The sequence below is a fragment of the Urocitellus parryii genome, chromosome 12, assembly GCF_045843805.1.
Source record: "Urocitellus parryii isolate mUroPar1 chromosome 12, mUroPar1.hap1, whole genome shotgun sequence".
Taxonomy (NCBI): domain Eukaryota; kingdom Metazoa; phylum Chordata; class Mammalia; order Rodentia; family Sciuridae; genus Urocitellus; species Urocitellus parryii.
In genome coordinates this window covers 92657928-92681619 of record NC_135542.1, presented here as the reverse complement: position 1 = coordinate 92681619, position 23692 = coordinate 92657928, and the positions used below count along the sequence as shown (strand labels likewise).

The window sequence follows — 23692 nt, the reverse complement described above, 5'->3', positions numbered from 1 at the left end:
AGTTGCCAGTCTGTGGCAGGAAGGTCTCCCTAGCTTGGTGTGTCAGAAATGGGTGTGGTCTCACATTAGGGTTGGGGTTATCCTTGAGACAAGTGGTGCAGGATTGAGGAACTTGTTGGAGATCCTGTAAATCTGAAGAGGGTAGGTTTAGTGAATTCTTCAGGAGTCACTGGAGGGAGCGCATATCAGGGTGGAGTAAACTTTGTAGGTAAAATAATAGGACTTTAGTTTCATCAGGGAGAAACTGGAGATTTGTGGACTTAGAGGCTTGTGAAGATTGAGGGTGGTGGTGAGAGAGAGCAGCCCGCTTCACTAGCCAGTCCTCTGTATTATTCCTAAGGATATGTAACACTAGCCAGCCTGATGTCCTTTACAGTGCAACTCTGCCATCTTGTGGAATAAAGGAGCAGCTTCAAGCAAATTTCTTATGTAATTAGCATTAGAATTCCTGCCTGAGGAAGAAAACCTCTTTCCCTGCAGATTAGGATATTAGAATGAATTATGTTATAAGTGAATTGGAATCAGTAGAAATATTGACTGATTTGTTTCTGGCTCATGATACAACTTGAGTGAGAGCAGCAAATTCAGCTTGTTGAGATGTGGTGCCTGAGGGGAGGGGAGCAGCCTCAATTAAATGGGTAAGGACAAAAGAAGAATCTCCTGTAATCTTTCCTTGAAGTACAGCATAGCCTGCAAGATTTGGGGACTGTTAGCACAAGAGGTCCAGGCTGGATACAAACTTCATGGATCAGCACAGCTTTTATGCAGGTACAGAGTGCTGCCTCTGATGAACCCACTTCTCAGAAGGTGGAAAATGAGTCATGGGCCTAAGGGAGAATCAATGCTTATATAGGTTACAGAGAGGTGACTTATTTAAGGAGGACTCATGATACAGGTTTGGGAGAATTTGAAAATTTGTTTTTACTGTACAGTGTTTTTACTTGGAGAAAAATGGAGCGTCTGGGGTTAGCATTCTGTGTTTAACTCTTTCCCTTCGGAGTCCCATTGTAGTGTTACTGGGAAAAGATTTATTTGTGGAAGGATCAATGCTCTGGCTTCCTTTCTAGGGATTTTTTCTGTCACTGGGAAAGAATGCAATGGGAAATGATCAATGCCATCGATATGCTGTTTTTTTTCTTTACTCCCTCTTCCCATGCCACAGTATTTTGGAGTTTGTCATTTTCCATATCCAACAGGGACTCTTTGTGGGAGCTTCCAATTATGAACCAGTCTGGGGAGTCAGGGATTGGCTGATTAGTTATATGTGAAAAGGGGTTCACTAAGAAATCAAGGATGGGGCTGGGTTTGTGGCTCAGCAGTAGAATGCTCTTTTTGCACAGGCGGGGCACTAGGTTGGATCCTCAGCACCACATAAAAATAAATAAACGAAATAGAGGTGTTGCGTCCAACTACGACTAAAAAATAAATATTAAAAAAAATTTAAAAAATAGAAATCAAGGGTGTCAGGACAAGAGTGAGAAATCACAGGGGCAGAGGGGTTTTTGGTTGGAAGAAGAGTGACAGAGTTTAATAGGGAGTTTTGTTGCTAGTTAGTTATGGGATCCAGGAATTGTGCATGCAGTCATTGGACTCTGGTTTGGGGAATGTTGGTGGATTGGAGAGAAATGACCAGCAGCTGAGAAGTTCTGAAAGAGAGTGTGTGATAAGAATAGAAAAAGGTTGACATAATGCAAATGTCAAAATTTTTTTTTTTTTTTTTTCTGGCCTCAGGGATCAGTAGAGCTACAGTCTCTTAAACCTTGAGGCTAGGGCCAACCTTGATAAACTAATTCTAATTGTTTGGATGAGAATGTCCTGGGGTGGGGGATATTCCCTTTCCCTGGCTTCTGGTAAAGAAGTCCCAAGGACTCCTTTGTTCTTTTTGTCTGAGTGGAGTGACAGGAAGAAAAGCTTATTAGGGATTGGTAAATAAAGAGTTAAGGATTCCAGAAGAGAATTCTGGAGAGTAGAAATGGTGGAAGAAAAGGAATGGGGAGATGGAAGAAGATCTAAAAGATTCTCTTTTGAGGCTTCCTAAAAGGATTTGGGTATCCAGATGTGAAAATACTGAAAAAGGCCTAAGAGGGAAAGCTTATCTCTTTTAGTAGAAGGTAGGGGAATGTTCTTTAAGGCCTAGAGTCATTCTGCGGGTATTGTATAGGAGTTGGGAGGTCAGTAGGATATGTAACTACTGCACCTGAGGGGAGCAGAGCAGGGTCTTAGATTGAGAGACCTTGTACCCTAGGAGGCCAGGGCATTAAGTAGGGTGTTGCTGATGTTTGGACAATTTGGGGGATGGGCTTCGGAGCAGGAGATCATCTACATGTTGTATGAGATGGCTGGGGGATAAATTTAAGGTGGGCATGTCTTGTTGGAGAGCCTGGCCAAAGAATTAGGGACTATCATGGACGCCCTATGGGAGAAGAGCTGAGGTGAGCTGCTGAGACACATTAGTGCCTGAGTCAGTCCAGGTAAAGGCATAAGTGAGCATCAGCCAGGATGGAGGGGAATAGTGTACAAAGTAGCTTTCAGGTGGAGCACTGAGAAATGTGTGGTGGAGGCTGGGATATGAGATAAGGGTATAGGGACTGGATACTGCAGGGTATGTGGGAACACTTGCCTTATTGATTTTCCTGACCTTCTGTACTAGCCAGAATTTGCTGGGTATTGGGGAAGGGAACATAGTGGTATTTTTTAGTTGGGCATTCAAGAAAAAGGTGGCAGTAAAACCATACGTGTAAATCTATAACATGAAGCGTAATATGTGGTTTGGAGCACCACCTAGTTTCTTTAAAGACTGGTATCTCCTGTCAGCAAGGAAATGACAGATTGGGAAAACATGTTCTTCCTCATGCATGGAAAGATCTTTAATATGTGTGTCTGTTAAAATTAATGATTAAATTTATTTTATAAATACTCTGTTCCTTTTTATGGCTAGTTAGCTATGCACTATATGATTTATATTAAGTAATTCAAAATCTTTGTTTCAGTTAAACGTTTCATCTCAAGGTTGAGAATTTCTAAAAGAGTTAAATGCCATAAGAAACTTTAGGGTTCTTTGGTGTACTTCAGGTCAGTGATTTTATCATTTTCTATTTGGTTTACACATTTACTTTATAAAGTGGGTAGTAAGCAGACACTGTATCTGTTTTGTATTTATAATTTTTAAAAGTTTTTAAAATTTATTTGTTCTTTTTGTATATACATGATAGTATATATATATATATATATATATATATATATAACCTTATTTGACATATAAGTATATATATAAAGTATATATATATATATATATATATATATATATATATATATATATAAACCTTATTTGACATATAAGGTTTACATGAAGTATAATTTTCCATTCTTTTGTGTTTGTTTGGTGTTGGGGGAGGAGTTTAGAGGAACATCCTTTAATGGTGTATACCTCAGCATACTCCCACACCCAGATTGGAGTGGAGTCAAAGAAGCAGGGATGAGTGAGTGACCCCACAGAGCCTCACATGGCAAAGAGGAAGAGGAAGGTGACCATCAAACAGAAGAGCCAATGGCCTTAAAAGGCATAGGAGAAGAGCTGTTGCTTGAGAGATGGGTTTCTACCCGGGACAGAGATCAATGCCTACCCAGGAAGAGGAGAAAATGAGAGTGGGGGAGGGTGGAGGGCACAGGAAGGTGAGGGGAAGGTGACAGTGAGAGTCTAGCCTGCACATAACCTGGGGATCCGATAGGTAACAATTTGGCAAGTCGAATTGAACTTGGTTGGACACACATTTATATTCTGGTTTAGTTGTCACTGGCATAGCCAGTGGTCAAGCTGGGTTTATAAAGTGGCTAATAAGCAACTACTATAACATTTTTGTATTTCTAATTTCAAATTTTTTTAAATTATTGATTTTTTTTGTTTATACATGATAGTAGAGTATATTTTGACATATTAGGCATACATGGAGTATAACTTTGCATTCTTTTGTGTTTGTTTGGTCTTGGGGAAGACGTTTAGGGAAACATCATTTCTCCAAACACAGTTCCAAACCAGCCTATGATCTGGTCACACCAACAGTGGCAGCCCTGCCACCAATGAACTTGTCTGCTGAGTCAATGTCCCAGGAGACAGTCCTGTTCTGGAGCTTTTGTCTGGCCATCTGGAGAGGAGCTGGTGTAGGAAGGCTGTTTAGATGAGTCCTGTGGTCTACTCCGGAGGGAGACAGACAGAGGCCTGATTAGACCCCTGGTAAAACAGCGGGTCAGAGCTGGAGAAATAAGCAGTGCCTGGGTGGTCTGCATTTTTTCAGTCTCTCACCTTTAGCCCTTGGTCCCAGTGTCCAACTGCCCAACCCACGTATCCCTAACTTCCCATTCTTGTGGTTGTTTGTGTGGTGCAGTTAACTGGTCATGTATTCACACATGAACACAGAAAACCTACGACCAATTCATTCTACTGCCTTTCCTATTCCCACCTTCTTCCATCCCTTCATTCCTCTTTCTCTAATCCAATGAACTTCTACTCTTCCCTCCCCCATCCCCCAACATTCTGTGTTAGCATCTATGCATATCACAGAAAATTCAGCCTTTGGCTTTTGGGAGATTGGCTTATTTCTCTTAGCATGACAGTCTCCAGTTCCATCCCTCGACTGGCAAATGCCATGATTTCATTCTTCTTTATCACTGAGTAATATTCCATTGTACATAGATACCACATTTTATTTATCCATTTATCTGTTAAAGGGCTCTGTTGGTCCCATCATTTAGCTATTATGAATTGAGCTGCTGTAAACTTGAATGTGTCAGCATTAGTATAGTATGGTGATTTTAAGCCCTTTGGGTATATGCCATTCAACAAACATGTACTGATCAGCTCTTATTTTTGAGACACTGTTTAAGACATGGGACACATGGAAATGAACAACATATGAGAAAATTTTGTGCTCTCGAGGGTCTTACATTTTAGGAATTGCCGGGCAAGGGAGTGATGGAAAGTCTAAACCATAAAGACAACGAAGAATTAAATTACAAAATGTATTGAAAGGTTCACAACAGTACAGGAGATGTAGTCCCTGGTGAAGGGAATCAGATGGAAGGAAGGGAGAAACCCTGAGAGGTGCTTGCAGTGTAGTCAGACAAAGCCTCATTGAAAGGTACAATTTGAGAAGAGGCTTGAAGGAGGTGAGGAGTGTTTTTTAGGCTTGGAACAGCAAGTGGGCTCAGGGGGTCTGGGGTGGAGTGATTGAAAGGGAGCATAGCAGTGGATCAGGCAGAGCCAGAGTCTGTAAAGCAGTACAGCCTGTTTTTGTGAGTAAAGTTTTATTAAAACAGAGCTAATCCATGTGTTCTCCTATTTTGCGTGGCCACGTTCATGCTACAAGTGCAGAGTGGAGCTGTGCAGACAGAGACAATCTGGCTCACAGACAGTTATGTATTCACCATCTATCTGTCTTTTTATGGAAAACGTGTGTATCCCCTATCATGGGGATAGAAAGGCAGTAAATGGTTAGGGATTATGCTACAGCAGAAATGGAGGAATGGAGTTAGAAGTGGGTAGGTTTTAGATGTGATGTGAAGAGAGGGCAGATGAAATTTACTAAAATTCCGAGTGTGTAATTGGGAGAGAGAGAAAGGAATCAAAGGATGTCAAAGGTTTCTGGCCTGGACAACTGGAAAGATGATGCTAAGGAAGACAAGGAAACTGTGTATAGACCCGACACCCCACCCCCACCCACAGGGGAAGGAGAGCAAATAGGAGATTCCTTCTCAAATGTGTTCAGAAAGAAAATACAAAGAAAAGAAAAAGACACATTTGGACTAGAGGCCATGTCCCCATTCTTCACCTGTCCCGCAGACTACTCCCTCTTCCTGTGGCCAGATGTCCCTCCCCCATGAACCTTGAGATTGCTTCTCACTCAAACACCAACATAGCAAGCAAAGACACCAGGTGCCATGGTCTTTACAGGGGACTCACAGTCTGCCTTAGTCTTAACTAGTTTGGGGGAAATGAAGCTCTGCTTCAGGGAACTGAAACCTGCAACGTTCTCAATTTAAAATAATTATGTTATCCATGAAGATTTCAGAAAGATGCAGGCAGAATTGTAGTTTGGAGTCTCCCAAAACAAAGAGAAGAAAAAGACACGTTTGGCCTAGAGGCCATGGAAATAGATGAAAGAAAGCCAAACCCTGGAGTAGCATTTACCACAAAAGTAGAGAACACAGTGTTCCCTAGGAACCTCAGAACAAAAGGATAGGGCCAACCACCAGCAGGAGGCACCAGACCTGCCTGGCAGCAGCACTTGCACCAGAGGAAATGGGAGACAGGAGGCTTTCAAAGCTCTAGCAGGCATTCCTGCAAAGCACTGTGGGCCAGCAGGAGAAGAGCAGCTGAAACTGAGAGGAGTTCTGGCCAACCCCAAAGTGAGTGCAGTAGGTGTCCTACAAAATGTACTATACGTTGTATAATCAATATGGTACAACAGCTATTTACATAGCATTTACATTGTAGTTATAATAAGTAATTAGAGATGATTTAGATAATTTGAATGTGTGCAGTCTCTCTTCGACTCTGTGGAATTTGATGTCTTTGAGGGGTCCTGGGTGCAATTCTCTGTGGAAACTGAGGAGCAGCTGTAAGTACAAATGTCCCACATTCAAATCGGAAGGGCTGACGCTGTCCAGCCCCTAAACTCTCTTGAAAAATGAACAGCCAATGCTCCTTTTCAGGACAAGGCCTCACCCAGAGGAGAAATCGCTGGGAGGAACAATAGACACAAAGGATAAAACTCCCTGTGTAAACAGCCAGAAAGTTTTAGAAAATAAGTCGACATGTTTTTAATACTTCAAGAAGTAAGAGGAGGAGAAGGAGGAGAGCAAAGGGAAAATGGGGACGGACAGAACTGGAGGGAAGAAGAAGAGGTGGAGGAAGGAGAGGTGGAAGTTGTCGTACCGTCACATAAGAAACTCTATCCTCAACCATACTTTTACAAAGAAAATGAATTTTGCATAAAAGTGCATAGCAAGAAAAGAAGGAAACCAAATCCCAAATAAAGGTATTCTAAGAAACAGGAGAATAGCATCCTCTCAGACGACAAAAACAAGTCAGAAAAGAACCCCCCAAGCACATCAGATGGTAGCCCACTCTTTCAAAACTAGCTAAAAAACAGAAGGCCAAGCAATGCAAAATAGGACAGAACATGAGAGGGGAATGGAAAATTATATCATGGATATAGCTTTCTGTTTGGGATGGTGAAAAGTTTTGGATTTGGATAGTGAATAATGCTTGAACAACATTGTGCATCTACTTAATGCTGTAGAGTTATCCACATAAAAATGGTTGAAATGTTGAGTTTTATGTTTCATAAAAGAAAAGAACAACATAAATGGAGATTAGATGAGATATGGTAGAAATCAACATAACTAAAAGGGAAAACATGAATGAACATAATAGATGTCTAAAAAGAAAGAATAATGAATTTTTTTTTTAAAAAAGGAAAAACATGATAAAAAATATCCTAGAGACCTGGTAAATAGGAAAAGCAAGAAAGCCAGGCAAATTCTACAAAGAAGAATGCAAATACGCATAGGAATTTAATATGTCATAAAGGTTACATTTGAAATCCGTAGGTCAGATAATTTAACAAATTGTGATACATATATTTTGGGGTCAAATATCTCTGGAAGTTTCCAAAATGTGGGAAAAGGTGATGTCTCCTGTGGGAAGAGTGGTGAAGATGGTGACTGGCAGTTTTGAGGGAATGGGTAAAAGCTGTTGGGGCTGCTGGGTCCTGCAGCTGTTGGCAGGTTGCTCTTTGCACATGCGCACTCTGCTTGCGTTGGGTGGAGATGGAAGCCAAGGAGTGATGTTTTCCTTGTGAGCTTCGGTTCATGGCAATGGTCCCTGAAGACAGCATCTGCCAGAATCAATGGAAGAGGACCTGACAGGCTTCTCAGTTCAGTATTTAACCCCCTTTCAAGTGTGATCTCTCTCCTTCACCCTCTACCCCAACGTCTCTATGGTGTGCTCTAAAAGCCAGGTTGGCTGCCTGCAGGGGGCCCTTGCCAACACTGAGGACTTGAGGACACAAGCCTCAGATTGAGGCCTTGCTTCTCAACCATTAGTAAAGTGTCAGAGTGGTACTGGCCTTGTGTGTGAAGGTTCATTCAAGTAGTGCCTCTCTGCTGCCCTGGTGCATGGGTGTTGAGTCAATGGTGATTTATTCCAGGCCATGTTCTGGGTGGGCCTCATGCTGCTGAGTTCACTTGGCCAAGTTCCAGTTATCAGCTTCCCTCAGGGTAACTGAGAACCCTGTAACACCCCTGGTAGATTCCCCGTGTTTTGTATTCACCTTTCCCAGCTAGGATCTTAAGTGACCCAATCATGGTGGGGATGTGCCCTGAATCTTATTTTTGAAAATGCCATTCAGGTATACCAAAACTCAGCCATTCTCCATGAGAGTTTTTTGTTTGATTTTTGCATTTCTTCTGGTCAACCTGAACCCGTCTCCTATCATTTTCAACTTGCTTGACATTTTATCATTTTAACCCTCGTTTCAAACATTGTGTTATTGGTCAGCCATTTTGCCAATTCCTGATTCTTCCAGTAAACCCATACATCTGTCTTCTTTTTGCCTTCCTAGTGCTGGATGACATGCCTTCCTCTTTCCCCCATTCCTAGCCTTTACTTCTATTATCCTGGCCAAATTTGAGTTCCTTTCTTCTCATGTAGGCTGTGATCCACACCGCTACCAAAATAAACCACATTTAACAGCCATTCAAACTCAAAATTCCTGTTTATTATCTATTAATCAATTCCATTACATTTCTTTATTCAATTTTATTAAGTTTTAAAAGTATATTGGAATGAGTACATATTCATATGTCTATGAGGACAAATGTTTGATAGCCCAGTGGTAACACAAGGCCTCTTTATTATCTATTAACCAATTCTATGGAATTTCTTCCTTCAATTTGACTAAACTTTAAAAATATATTAGAGTGAATACATTTGTATCTTTGTATCTACATATTTATAAAATTTATATCTACACATGTGGAAAACTATGTGATGCCCAAGCAGTACCAGGAAGCATCTTTATTACTTATCTCTCAAACAATACTATTACATTTCTTTATTCAAGTATATTAAGTCTTAAAAATATATAAGTGAACACTTTTGTATCTATGTACCTCTCTGTATATATACGTATAAAACTATTTGATATTCAAATGGCAATATAAAGCCTCTTTATTACTTACCCTCTAATCAATACTATAGCATTTCTTTATTAAACTATACTACCTTTTCAACTATGAATAAATTCTCATGTATCTATCTATGTGTATATGAGAACACTATTTGGTACCCTTGTAGTACCGAAAGGCCTCTTTATTTTCTAACAATTCTCAGTGGTACCAGAAGGCCTCTTTATTATGTATTAGTGAATAATATTACATTTCTTTGTATAAGTTTATTAAACGTTGAAAGCATCTGAGAATAAATAAATGTGTATCACTCTATCTAGATATATGTGGAAAACTATTTGGTCCCTAAGTGGCACCACTGATCTTAGCAGCTCTTACATTGTGTAGCCATAGTAGCGAGAAATCTCCATCTCTCTTTCCCTCTCAATGAAACACTGCACTCTCCCCAAAGCAGTGTACTTGGCAGCATTCTCACGCTCTTGTTGAGCCTTCTTCTTCATGGCTTCCCGCTCTGGCCTCTGCTGTTTGGTGATGGGAGTTGATACTACTTGCCCAGCAACATTGGGTTTCCTCCATGGAATTGGTTGTAAGGCAAAGTCTTGGAGGAGATATTGGTTTTGAGGCTTGGGCGGTTGTGACTGGGGCTTGGTCCCAACCCTGGGAATGGGTTGCCAATGAAGAGAAGTACAAGATGATGTTTTGTAGGGTGCAGGCCCAGAAGCAGCAGACCAAGGGACACTAGGCTGGGTAGAAGCGCTCACACATGACTGAATGGCATGAGTCAAAACGGGGTGAGCTGGCTTGGCAGGACGAATCCAAGATGGGTTGGCAGTAGCTGGTTGGGATGTGTTGACTGCCATGGGTTGAGCTGAGCTAGCAGGGCCAGGCTGGGCAGGGTAAGCCCCAGTGGGTCTCCGTGAGGCCAGAGACTGTGGCCTCCTATTGATTACTGGTCGAGGTGGAGGTTTCTCCTGGGTCAGAAAAGGCAAAGGTACCAATTTGACCTTCCCAGGTGGTGGAGGCTCACCAATGGATGGAGCGGGACCCTCTCCTTCAGCACTGATATCTGGATTCTGGGCTTTGACTTGTGATTTCTCAGGACCCTTAACCACCAGCCTTGGTTTCATAGCTGGGCATGTACGGGGGTCTTGGGTACTGCCTGAGTTTCCCGGGGCCCGGGAGGAAGAGAGCCCAGTTTTCTTGTCATTCTTCTTCCCCAGTGCATGGAAAACCTGCACCGACTCCACCATGTGCATGCCGAGACAGCTCCGAGGCTTTTTAAAGGACTCCTGGCAAAGCTCAGGTTGGTTCCTCTTCCGCTTTAGTTTGGGCACAGTTGTCTTCTCTTCCGCCTGGACTCTGTTGCCTGGCTGCTTCCTCTCCTCGGCTTTCTTGGAATTTTTTTCCCTGGTTCTCTTGGTCTTTTCCTGCCCATGGCCCTTAGCCTTGCTGTTCCTGCTGGATGCAGCTTCCTGAGCTTTGCTGTTAGAGTGCTTGGCTGTGTGCACATTGGCCCTACTGCTGTCTGTATCCCTGTGAGCAACTTCTCCTCCTAATGCACCCTCTAGGTCCCTTAGCTGCATTTTGGCCTGAGGAGTTCCATGAGGAGACTCTGAGGCTTTATGTTTTTTGTTCCTCACTGGATCACTAGGACCCTTTAAGGCACTTGTGATTTCCTGCCCCTGATTCACCATGATGGATCTGGTGTCATTGGAATTTGTTATTGTGGGACTTTCAGCTTGGTCAAGGTCTTTCAAGGAATCGAAAAGCTCAGGAAGTTGAATATCCCCCAGCAGTGCAGTGAGGTCTCCAAAACAACTGCTAAATTCAGTCCCATTTTCAAGTGTGCCTTGGTCCTCAAGACTCAAGCTACTCCTTTCTAGAAGGGTATTTTCAGAATGTGGCTTCTCCTCTTGGTCCAGAGGACCAACGGAGGCCAGAAGCTGGTGGATTTCTGGGATGTCTAAAGGGAGTAGTGGAGGATCCTGGTTCTCCATGGCAATTTGGTAGGCATCCAGCGGCTCTGTGAGCATGGTGTTAATCTCACACAAATTCTTAATCTCTGTTTGTTTCTGGCTTTGATTTGGGGGCAATGCCAAGAAATCAGTGGAACTCTGGACTGGAGTGATTGTGGAAATGTCCCCAAGTTCAGTTTGTGAGTTTTTCTCACTTATTTGGCTTTTTCTGTTATTGCAGATGTATGAGAATTCTGGAGGCTGTGGAAGACAAAATGTCTGACTTGGAGGTTGCAATCCCAAGGAAGCCTCCATCCCTAGGGAAGTTTCCATCCCTGCAAAGGAATCAAGGACGATGGTAAGTAGGATGCTCCCCCTTCCCAGCTACACACTATTCAGGGAAACCACCAACTGTGGAGAAAGCATTTCTATTAGCTCTTTTAAAGGACCACTGACAGATATCTGTTAAGAGTTGCATATTAGTTACAGGTGATCCCTTGAAGTCTTACTTTTGGGCTGGTTCATCACCATGGCAGCATGGGTTTCTGGTAGAGCACTTGTCTCCTCTGTGGGAAACCCAGAAAAACTCTTTCATGAAGTCTCTCGTTCTCATATAGGGGCCTCTCAATTCTCTCCACTCTCCCCAGAATGTAAGAACACTTAACACCATGAACTAGGAGAGGGTGGAGCTGTTGCTCATGAGATCAATGTGAATGGTCGTGGGTTTTGGACTCCTGCTTTGGGCAGCATCTCTACATACAGAGGTTAAATCCTGCAGTCAATTAAGGGACAATTAAACTGTCACACCCTGATATGTGTTGATGTATTTTTCTAAACCAAAGTACAATTAGGGAAATATATTTATAGTGTGGTTGTGCAGCTGGACTGAGTGCAAAAATAGTGAACAGCCGCTTCCTTCCGTGTGCTCCTAGAGGTCTCTTAAATGCATGGGTGGCCATTATGCTGTGCTGCATGCTTCTCTTACAGAGTCTGAAAATGGGGACTGCTGAACAAGATTGTGGTTAAAATCTCAGCACTTGAATTCTAGGGATGTGTGGACGCACAATTACCAGCTGAAAACTGGACCCTCCATTCGAATGGTAATCTTATTCCTTCCCCTTTTTGCTGTTTGTACTCACCTTGAAAATTTGTTCCTTCTATACTCTGAGTGGACACAGAGTAGTAGGTCACAGGTGTAGGGACTGATGGTAGGGCATTTGTGGGCTGAACTTCCTTTAGCACTGTCACCATTTCTGGTTGAGGGGCAGCGGCACTACTTCCTGCATATGGCACAGAGCCATAGGATTGCAGGCAGGGCCAATGTTCTCCAGAGAGCAGAGTCCCCAGAGAGCTTTGATCATAGTAGTAGACCTGGCTTCCTTCTTGGTGGGGTAGTGAGAGGCAATGTCCTTGATTTGGAATCTGAGGTAGTGTCACCTGGACAAGCCTACCCGATAGTAGTGGATACCCAGGGATCATGACATTGGCTTCGGAAGTTTTGTCATCCTGGAATGCCATAGATAGGGAAGAATCTGCTGTAATCTGCCTTAACCTGACAGTCAGATTAAAGTCCCTGAGTGAAGATGAGCTCTTTTCAGCACTTCCTGGGATATACCACTCAGAGATACTTGGACAGGGGGCAGGTGCCATGGGAGTCTGGTTCCGGCCAGTAACCCCAGACACCATGGCTGTGCTAGCATGTTGATAAAGGGAGGCACTGCCCATGAGTGGCTGGAAGGAGGTGCCACAGGTTGAGGGCAGTAACCATGCTGAAGTGGCAGCTGGAGCAGAGGCTCTGGAGAAGTTGCAGACACTTCCTGTCAGGGAAGCTGCATTGGTCACCACAGGAAGAGAGAGCTGCAGAGAATCAGCATTTCCATGTAAAGAAGAATTTTGGAAATTTTCTGTAGGAAGAAGAGGGTGGTGAAAATATTGATGAGACAGGCAGATTCTTACAATAGTCAAGAAACAATGACATCTTACTGTTGTAGTAATCAGGAGGGCCCTGATTTCAATAATCATTGAGAGACCCCAAATCACTCCATTTAGGATGGCTGCAAGTACTCTTCTGATTACCTGCCTTTTCTCTCAAATTGGGCACAGAAGTCCCAAGTGGTCTGCTTCACACATTGTTCCCTATAAGCATCCTTCTACCTGTCCTACCTTTCCTTTGAGCCTGCACTAGTATTGACTCCTGAATTGGCCCTAGAACTGAAGTATTTTCGAACTCAGAGAAAACCCCAACATTACCAGTTAGCAAATGAGTACACCAAGGGTCAGGGAAGTGAGACTGACTTTTTCAGAATCCGCAACAGATTATGGAAACTTTCTCCCTGGCCAGGACTCTTGTTCCAAAGACCAGAAATCTGGAGATACAGAAATTTGTTTTTCCCTGTTCATAGAAAATCGTACTGATATCACCACAGTGATCTTTAGTATCTCCTTTTGTTTGTCCAGGTCACATGATATTTCCTAGAGTTCAGTTTGACCATCCAAATGATAATTTAAGCGTCATTCTTTGCCCTCTTTCAGCCTAACTGCTGATCCTACATGAAAATGACTACCTGAAATTCAGTTTCTCAAGAAATGCTTCTTGAAAGAAATTGAAACATGCGAGGCCCTGGGTTCAATCCTGAGCACCATGTAAAAATAAATAAAATAAAAGTATTGTCTTGAGCTACAACTGATAAATAGGTATTACAAAAAGTTTCATTTGGAGGGAGTTACAGTATGTTCTGTAAAGATAGAAGCAAAAGTCAAACACAGCTCAGAACTAAAAGGAATGACTACGTAGTAATGAACATATGGATATGAGCAAAAGTGAGTGTATATGAAATTTGCTAAGAAATGAGTTCTGTTATCATGCATACAATATTATGAAAGTGAATGTTTCTCTTTGATTTTAGTGAATACTCTTAATCAAAACAAAGCTCATAATTGAAGGTGAGTTTGAATGCATTCTCAAGCTGTACATATAGACAGAGAAACTATACTAAAAATGTGTGTAATTTTAAGTAAAGTGAACACAAATTTGAAGTAAAGTGAACACAAATTTAAGTAGGGTGAACAGATGGGTAGCCACGTGGAGAAGCGAAAACTAAAGCCAAAACCCATGATGAATCTGGGCATGCTGTGGTGGGCCTCTGGTCCCAGCACCCGGGAGCCTGAGGCAGTGGGATTGCAGGAAACCAGGAATTCAAAGCCACTCTGGGCAATTCAGCAAGATCCTATCTGAGAAAAGAAATAAAATATCCTGGAGATATAGCTTGTGTAGCATGCTTGCCTAGCATTCATGAGACCCTGTGTTCAATCCTCAGAACTGGAAAGAAGAGAAGAAAATAAGAAAGAAAGAATGAATGAGAGGAAGGAAGGAAGGCATAAGGAGCAAGGCAGGGAGGGAAGGAGAGAGAAATGGAGGGAGTGAGGGAAAGAAGAAGGGAATGAGGACAGAAGGAAGGACGAAAGAAATTTTGTACATACTAGAGAAAAAAACAATAAGTGTAAAGTCATTACTGTTCTTGTTTCTCTTCCTCTAAGGATTACCAACACCAAATAAAAGACATTAATTCCACTAGGTAGATATTTCAATTAATATAAACACATTTTCTGATAATCCTTTTGATTATTCAAAAAACAGAAAAAATGCTTTAACAAAATCATAGAAGCCTGGTTTATTATCACATTTAGAGAAAAGTCTTGTCCCTAAAGTCTGAGAAAACCATCACAGTATAATAAAATAACAAATTTAAAACAATTTTTGTCTTTTATTCTGACATTTTCTTCTCCCATTTATATTAATACAAAAATGTTTGAGCTACCTTACACCCCAGCCCCAAACAATTATTTGAAATGTAGACAAAACAAAACGTCTTCACATAGTTATTTAAATAAACTTGGAATTAGAGATGTGAGCTTGAATTTTTATTCTTGTACAGTTCTTTCTTTCGGTTCTTAGATTTAGAAATCATCAATGACCATTTGTATATTGTCTGTTTTAGAAAAAAAAAACTGTTGTAAAGATGGAAAACAGCTTCACCTTGACAGCTTATATCACACAAAGGAATGTGTCCTTCTGATGCAGGTTTGGACAAAACATGTTTTAGAAATCACTGTAGTTTAAAAATCAGAACAAAATAGGACACGGAAATTGCCATTTCCCCAGCTCTGTCTAGAACCACTTTCCTTGGCATGTTTGGAGGAAGAATCATTTCTAAAACATACTTCTAAAATGTTCATGTTCAAACTGTCAACATCATCTGTGTTGAAAGCGATCATAGAAGAACTCTAACAGCCAAGTGTGACTTTTCTGATAACCTGCTTACCCCAGTGATACCCTCATTCAAGTCTTAGTTTCCTTGCTGGTCTGTTAATCTAAACATTCTCTAAACCAGCCTCTGGGAACATTCACTCTATGCTGTCTGTTGGTTTAAATAAAATCTTTGCTTTTCTTCCACATCCATCCCAACCAACCTCTTTTTTTCTCAACAACATCATTCTCTTCATCTCTATTTTTCTAACATTTTCTTCTCCTTTATTTTTATATTTTCTTCCTCCGCCGAGTTCCTATTGCCGTGTGCTTAAACAGTCACAAACTTGCTTTCCCAAGAACATCTGCCTCCTTACAGCCCTGTCCTCCTGCTCCTCTCTCCCTATTTCTCTTTTCACCTAGTTGAAACAGAAAACTCCCAAATATGTGAATGTCCCTTTTATGAACGGCACTAAATTTGAAATACTGAAGTAGAAATCTTTTTGAAGGGAAACTGTTACAGAGGAAACCTCTTGGTTTCCACCCTGCCTAGGTTTTGTCTCTTTCAGTTGAAACAACACAACCATGAAATCGGATTTCATTCTCTATAAACACGCCCCTCAAGATGCAAGAAAAGTAAGGGACCAGAACATGGGCAATCTGTTATCCTCATGTAGCAAATCAGGAAACAGATTTTGTGAGAGAGTAAGATAGTCCAGTTCTATACCTAGTACATGTCAAATTCCAAATGAAATTAGGTGTCCAGATTTCTAGTTCCATCCTTTCCCCTATTATTCTTAGCTCTTTTGACTCCATTAGTAAATTGAGGCAGGTAAAAAGTCTAATAAAAAGCTTTAAAAAGTTTCTTTACTCACCTGACATGGTCAGAGAAGAGGTCACATCAATTGTAGATACAAAGGATGAGGAGATCACCCTAGAGGATGCGTGGGTGGCTGAGGCTAGAGAATGCATGTTTCCCAGTATGGAGTTCACTGGTCACTGTTTACTGGCCACACTAATGACTGGTTACTGGTCACTGGTCACTGGTCACTTGCGATGATTCAAATTTGTTTACAACTACATGGCAAGCCTAAGATTCTAGCAGGTGGCAGTAGGTTTGGTGGGAGAATGATGTCACAAACCTGGCCGTTTAAAGGTATGAAGTAGCCAATAGAGTGGTCAGACTCCGAAGGAGAAGGTGGGATTGGGTGGGGAAAATGACAAGAGAGTTGATTGGGTGGAGAAAGTGACAGGAAAGTTATAATAGAAACTAAATGGCTCAGTTCTGGTAGGTGAGCCCTGCAGGAGGGACATAATGGGCTCACCCCATGGCTCCCCTCCCCCAGGCTCTTGTGTTAGGGATATCATCTCTGTGTTCCTCTTAAATGTTCATTAAAATATTATGAATATGTTATAAATTATGTTTCACACTATAAGAGGTAATAGTAATACATTACTTTATTAACATATGCAGTTAATATCCCTGGAGATGGAAGAAAGAGACATCTAGGTTGAGCAAGTATAGTGGTTCTGGAACCACAGAAGTTGATTTGATTATTGAAGTTACTGCAGTATTCAAGGATTCAGAAAGGGGTTAAAAAGTTTTTTTTTTTTTCCCTATTTGTAGATGGACCCAATACTTTTATTTTATTCATGGGTCAAGTCCAGTGCCTCACGAGTGCTTGGCTAACATTCTACCACTGAGCCACAATCCCAGCCCTAGGGGGAAGTTCCTTGAGTGCATTCTCTGGGGAATGATGTGGCCCAAGATTCTCTTTAGTTTCTCCTAGATCCCTGTTTTCTTTGGCCTGGGCTGGGCCAGGTTAGACTGGTAACTCTCTTCTGCTCTCCTTCCCCCATCCCTCTTCATTGTAGACATTTTTTCATGGACAAGCCTTGAGTCTGCATTCTTGTACACATTGATATTACTTTATTTTAACTTGCAGAAGCAGGGGTCTTTTTTTCTGTGAGTTGATTCTTTGAAAAATGAACTCTGAACAATAGCAGAAACTCTAGAGAGGTGGAAGACTTAGTTGCCTGTAAAATTTCCCTCTCTGGAGTTTTGTTGTACTCCTTTAACTTATAACTCCCTGAGGACAGCTCCTTGGCCATGTAGACTTTGTGCCATCAGCCTCTTTCATATGTGAGAGGCACTGAGGATCCTCTCTCTCTCCTCATGTAAGAGGATCCAGTGTGGCAGTTACTGTGACTTCCTCCCCCATGCAAACAGCCACTATAGAATCTTGGGCTTCTCACATTCTTTGTCTTGCATGTTTGGGTGGCAGGCCAGGAGAAAAGTTAGAACATTAAGAGAACATAAAAAAGTATGGATAACATAAATAAAGGAGAGGGTAACATGGACTTTTAAATTTTAACTTTTTGTTAGAAACAAGTTAACTCATTGAGGTCTCATTTTGTGTTAATAAAAGAGGCAATTAATTTTTTTTTTTTTTTTTTTTTTTTTTTTGCTGAGTGGACGGGTCCTTGGAATTTAAACCAGGGACACTTTCCCATTACCTCACATCCCCAGCCCTTTTTATTTTTCTTTAGAGACAGGGTCTCACTATGTTGCTTAGGGCCTGATGGATTTGTGTAGACATGCAAAGAGAGGCTTGTGGAAAAAGCATTGTGGTTATGCTGTGCACCCAAGTAAGAGGTGTGTCTGTTCAGCACAACTTCATCTAAATTGCTTTTGCTTTTGATCCCCTGGAGAGTGTTAGTTTCACCACTTTCTCTTGTAATGTGATAAAGTCAGTCAGGACTGAATTGGTAATAATATATATATATGAGTACTGAGCTGGTTTGGGGGAGTACAACTGGGATTTATTCATTTTTCTTGGTGGTAACCTTTTTTTTTTTTTTGTGGTGGTGGGGGTTTACCAGGGATTGAACTCTACCACTGAGCCACATCACCAGCCCTATTTTATGTTTTATTAGAGACATGGTCTCCCTGAGTTGCTTAGCACCTTGCCATTGCTGATGTATGCTTTGAACTTGCGATCTTCCTGCCTCAGTCTCCCAAGCTGCTGGGATTATAGTCGTGTGTTTTTTAAAAAAATAATATTCTGTTAGTTGTCAATGGACCTTTATTTAACTTTTGGACTTCCTTAGAGACAGTGAGTAGATAGTGTGATTCACAATGTCAAGAACCCACAGGAAATCAAGCGCATATATAGAAAAAATTGCTCATAAATAAAGATAAATATTGCATTTACAGGCCTATTTTTCCCATCTCTTACACTGCTAATTATGGAATATATATATCTATCTATCTATCTTTTTGCTGGTTGTGTGTGGGATAATTCTTAGCTAAGAGGGATTGTGAAATGTTTGGTGGTATAAAGATATGGCTTGGAGTATGTCAACTTTTTCAGGGTATATATTTTTTTCTTTTTATCTCAGTTGCATACCTCAGATAGCTTGCTTCTATAATACTGGCATGTAATGTGAGACTAAGAACTTTTTCAGGGTATATATTTTTTCTTTTTATCTCAGTTGCATACCTCAGATAGCTTGCTTCTATAATACTGGCATGTAATGTGAGACTAAGAACATACAGTGAGTATCTGTAAGCCAGATCATTCCTTATGTTCTCTTAGGAATCAAGGGTATCCCCAGCTACTATAGGTTAAGGAGATGGAGATGATGGAGACGGGTGCAGACCTCATGAATTCAGCAAAGCCTTTATTCAGCTATGGAGTCAGGCATCAGATGGGCAGACTTTTTGGTTAGAAATGGCTGCTGGTCTGGGTTTATATAGGTTACACACTGGGAGGTAACTTACCCATTGAAGGCTTTAACAGGACGTGGGCATTCAGGAAAAAGGTTGCAAAAACTAGAAATTTGTTTTTATTGGCAGTGTTTTCATAGGGCCAAAATGGAGGGTGCATTGTCCTATCCCTGAGAATGGATATATTGGGAAAGGACCAATTCTTGCCCCTTTCCAGGGATTTCTTGTCACTGAGTGATGTTTGCTTCCTTCCCAGGGATTTTTATGTCACTGGGAAAAAAAGTATTGGGAAAGGATCAATGTTATCAATGTTCTGGTTTTCCCTCCGTCCCTCTTCCTAGGCCACACTGTTTTTGGGTTGTCATTTGCATATGTTTTATTCCAGACTCTGAAAAGTCATAATGAATAGTGGCAATGATTTCAGATCTGGTTGCTTCTTGGTGAGAAACGGTGAAGAAGGAGGACCCCTTCTCTCAGAGTTCTGGAAAAGAACATGGGTTCTCTTGTGGTTGAGGCTTAAGAAGAGTATATGTGGGAGTAGACTTGGGGCTCAGGCACAGTCCTCCTTTTGTGGTTTCAGAAATTTGGACTGTATTCTGGAGAGGGCTTGAGCCAGACAGGTCACCTCATTAAGAAAATGTTTTTTTGTACACAATTAAGAACAGGGATAAGAAAGGCTATTATAATAAAGGTGAAGATTAACAGATTTGTTAGTTCTAGGAAAACAATTTTAGCAGGTCCTATCATTGGGGAGCCTATTTCCCTTAATGAAGGCCATTGTATCCCTTTCAAACTTAGGGTGCACTTTCCATGATCTCAGGAGTTCGGGTCCTTTGGAGCATTGCAAGTATGATTATTGTTGGAACCATATTTTCCTGATGGTTTAATCATTTCCAACCTGCTTGAAAGACTGTGCAGAACTAGAATAGAAATGAACTCTATAGTTATAGCTAGTAGCCCAGGTATATGTGTAGAAAAGTATTTCAAAGAGTTGAGGGAAGAAATCCCCTTAGCTAAACTGCCCCAAATTTCTTCTCAAAAGTAGATGGTTTTGCATTTTCTATGGCAGAACCTGAGATTGTGATTTTTAACTCAAACAAGTATTGATATGAAAAAAGTCAAGTCCATTAGGTGATTACATACATTTTGCCATTGTGTCTCAGTGTCATCATATGTATCTCTAGTGACACAAAATTGGGTGATATTACAATGACCCTGAAGTTTCTGAGCCCATTGTAAATGTTATACTTATTCTCCTAGTCAAATAATAGAATCTTTTAGTTGTTGAATTTTGTTTGAATTATCTGGGATCCAAATGTTGTTGAGTTTGCCAGGTCTTGGTAACATTCTTATGGAATTGTTGAAGGTAATGGGTGTTTGGACCTGCTGATGCAATGTCTCCGCTGCAGTCAAAACAACAGTCCCAGCTCTCAGCCACCAGATGAGCCATTTAGTGTGGTGTTTCAGGTGCCTCAGTAGTTCCTACGTGGATGGTACTTAAGGGGCCTCCTGCCATGGTACTTTTAATTTTACAAGGAGCCTTTTGAGAGTCATTATAATTTGTGCTGAACTTTGGCATAGAGTTCAAATGTTGTTGTAGCATACACTTTACACATTTAACATAATATAGGTTTTTGTGAGGCATCACAAAATTTGATTGGGTATTTGAATGGGTCTGGACCCTAAAACATAGGGATTTAATACACATACTGTGAAGGTAAAATTCCTTATGAAAGGAAATGTTACGATAGATAACATTTTTCAATTTATTATATTGAGAAATACCCTTCCATATCCCCAAAGTCTCCTCAGTCAGACCTATTTTTGTCCTTAATTAGCAGAGAATCCATTCTCATGGCAGGTGATAATTCTCCCTTAGACCAGTATCTAGTGATGTTGGAATGGAAAACATCTCTATAAACCAGATGTTCTAAATTGTCTCTATAAGGTAATTTTCATCCCAAAGCTCTGGATTCAGCATCAGTCAGTTCCCCAGGAGAACCCCAATGTATAACTTGTTTTCCTACAACAGAAAGATTCGATGATAGGGTTATCACCTTCAGACCATTGTAAAACTTTTGGTGAATGATTTCTGTGCCAATGGTAAGAGCATATGGGTCTGCTTAATGAGTAATTAACATTAACTCCCTGGCATGCAGATGAGCCTCTGCCAGTGAGGAAAATAAGCCTGGCCTCTTGATCCTGTTATTTTGGGACATATGTAAGCCGAGTTTCGAGGCCCAGTGTGGTAACAATATGAGTTTCTGAGAGAAACACAAAGAGGGGGTCAGGAGGACAGTCCTGAATAATTGAACAAAGATTGTTGGGAGGACCTGGTAGTCAAGAAAGGACCAGGCAACAGGCTTGGAATTAAGATAGATTGAAGGGGGAGGATCAAACCATGTTACTGGGTGAGCAGTGACAGGCTGTAGAATGTGGGCCCTATAAGCCTCTGTGTTTCTAGCCAAGCTGGCAGTTGTGCATATTATGAAGAGCAGCCTGAGGGACATGCTAATAGGCATAATGGACTGACCTGTTTTCCTCCATTGCCCCCAGTTATCTCTCTTAACCTATCCCCATGGCCTGGGGTTTGTCTTCCAGGCTCAAGACATTAACATTTTTGCCTGTAGAGAGAGGATTCTCACTGAATACATCAGCCACTTCTTGTCTCTGCTGTTTCTGGTCCAGTGTGGCAGTTAGTGAAGTTAAAGATGATATGTGGAAAACACAAAGAGAGGAAATGTATCTTGGGTGGGGGTCAGGACAATGTATATTCCTTGAAGCCAGGGATCTCAAATGAGTTCTAATGTTTGTAGAGGAGAAAGATGAAGGGGAAGTAAATATGATGAATTTAATTTGACTCTTGAGTGCTATTAAGAAAAGGTAGTAGAGGCTGGGGTTGTGGCTCAGCAGTAGAGCACTCGCCTAGCACATGCGAGGCGCTAGGTTTGATCCTCAGCACCACGTGTAAATAAAGAAATAAAATAAAGGTATTGAGCCCAAGTATAACTAAAAAATATTTTTAAAAAGGTAGAAGGGTATCTGAGAGAGCAACACTAAGAATTCTGGGTGTGAGGGTCAGTGGCTTCCTCAGGAATGGCTGGAAGGTAGGTCATGTGTAGTCAGATGAGGCCTGTGAGAACAGAATGGTACGTGGCATTAGCAGGAACAGATTTGAAATTGCTTAAATGGATCCTGGATGGATGGCCTTATAGTTTGGCTGTGGTAGGTGTGGAGAGAGTCACCTTAAAAAGGCCCTTTCATTTTCTTTTTTGGTAAGGGAACTACACATTGGAAAGGGGAGAGGCAAACTAAGTCCCCTATGGAAATAGGAGGAGGGGCCCCTGAAGATTGAGTGTGGGAAGATGAGTGTGGGCATATTTCCAGAAGGCATCCCTGAGGTGAGGTAGGAGGTCTTTTGGGACATCTGGAGGAATGCTAGGTGGTTGAGGTTGAATGGTGAGGGAGCAAATTCTCCCCTAAATTAGTTCAAAGGGGCTGATCATAAGAGGATTTGGGGGCAGTACCTGGATCCAGAGAAGGGCCAAAGGGAGGAGCTTAATCAAATACAAGGAATGTCACTACATAATTTGGTTAAGGTTGCTTTTAAGGTCCTATTTGTCCTTTCAACCTTTCCTGAGGACTGCAGATGATAGGGGATGAGGAAATTCCATTTTATATTTCAACTTTAGCCAATTCTTGGGTAATAAAGAAATTAACTTGGGGGCCTATATGAGATTGGAGAGAGGCAGGTAAATCAAAACATGGAATTATTTCTTGGGAAGCTATGTTGCAATGGTAAAAGCCTTCTTATTGTTAGCTGGAAAGGCTTTGACCCATCCAGTAAAGGTGTCTACTGAGTCTAGGTGGTATTTGTTTTTCTTACAGGGGACATGTGGGTGAAGTCAAGTTGCCAGTCTGTGGCAGGAAGGTCTCCCTAGCTTGGTGTGTCAGAAATGGGTGTGGTCTCACATTAGGGTTGGGGTTATCCTTGAGACAAGTGGTGCAGGATTGAGGAACTTGTTGGAGATCCTGTAAATCTGAAGAGGGTAGGTTTAGTGAATTCTTCAGGAGTCACTGGAGGGAGCGCATATCAGGGTGGAGTAAACTTTGTAGGTAAAATAATAGGACTTTAGTTTCATCAGGGAGAAACTGGAGATTTGTGGACTTAGAGGCTTGTGAAGATTGAGGGTGGTGGTGAGAGAGAGCAGCCCGCTTCACTAGCCAGTCCTCTGTATTATTCCTAAGGATATGTAACACTAGCCAGCCTGATGTCCTTTACAGTGCAACTCTGCCATCTTGTGGAATAAAGGAGCAGCTTCAAGCAAATTTCTTATGTAATTAGCATTAGAATTCCTGCCTGAGGAAGAAAACCTCTTTCCCTGCAGATTAGGATATTAGAATGAATTATGTTATAAGTGAATTGGAATCAGTAGAAATATTGACTGATTTGTTTCTGGCTCATGATACAACTTGAGTGAGAGCAGCAAATTCAGCTTGTTGAGATGTGGTGCCTGAGGGGAGGGGAGCAGCCTCAATTAAATGGGTAAGGACAAAAGAAGAATCTCCTGTAAT

At 41.5% G+C, this 23692-nt stretch overlaps 1 protein-coding gene across 1 annotated transcript; it reads right to left on the bottom strand.

The window, feature by feature from the left end:
* Positions 1 to 9560: 9560 nt before the first annotated feature.
* On the bottom strand, positions 9561 to 16359 carry LOC144249676 (uncharacterized protein C2orf78-like). The gene is made up of 3 exons (XM_077791816.1): positions 16263 to 16359; positions 12281 to 13045; positions 9561 to 11476 (listed from the first exon to the last, which is right to left on the bottom strand). The coding sequence occupies exons 1-3, from the start codon at positions 16357 to 16359 to the stop codon at positions 9561 to 9563; spliced, it is 2778 nt and encodes a 925-aa protein (XP_077647942.1).
* Positions 16360 to 23692: the final 7333 nt, after the last annotated feature.

Bases quoted from the DNA above. Each gene is read 5' to 3' on its own strand.
- LOC144249676 (XM_077791816.1), bottom strand. From the start codon at position 16,359: ATGCATTCTCTAGCCTCAGCCACCCACGCATCCTCTAGGGTGATCTCC. The intron at 13,046-16,262 runs GTGAGTAAAGAA...TTCTTCCTACAG, and splicing joins CTCTTCTCTGACCATGTCAG to AAAATTTCCAAAATTCTTCT. The intron at 11,477-12,280 runs GTGAGTACAAAC...ATTCCTTTGCAG, and splicing joins AGAAGGAACAAATTTTCAAG to GGATGGAAACTTCCCTAGGG.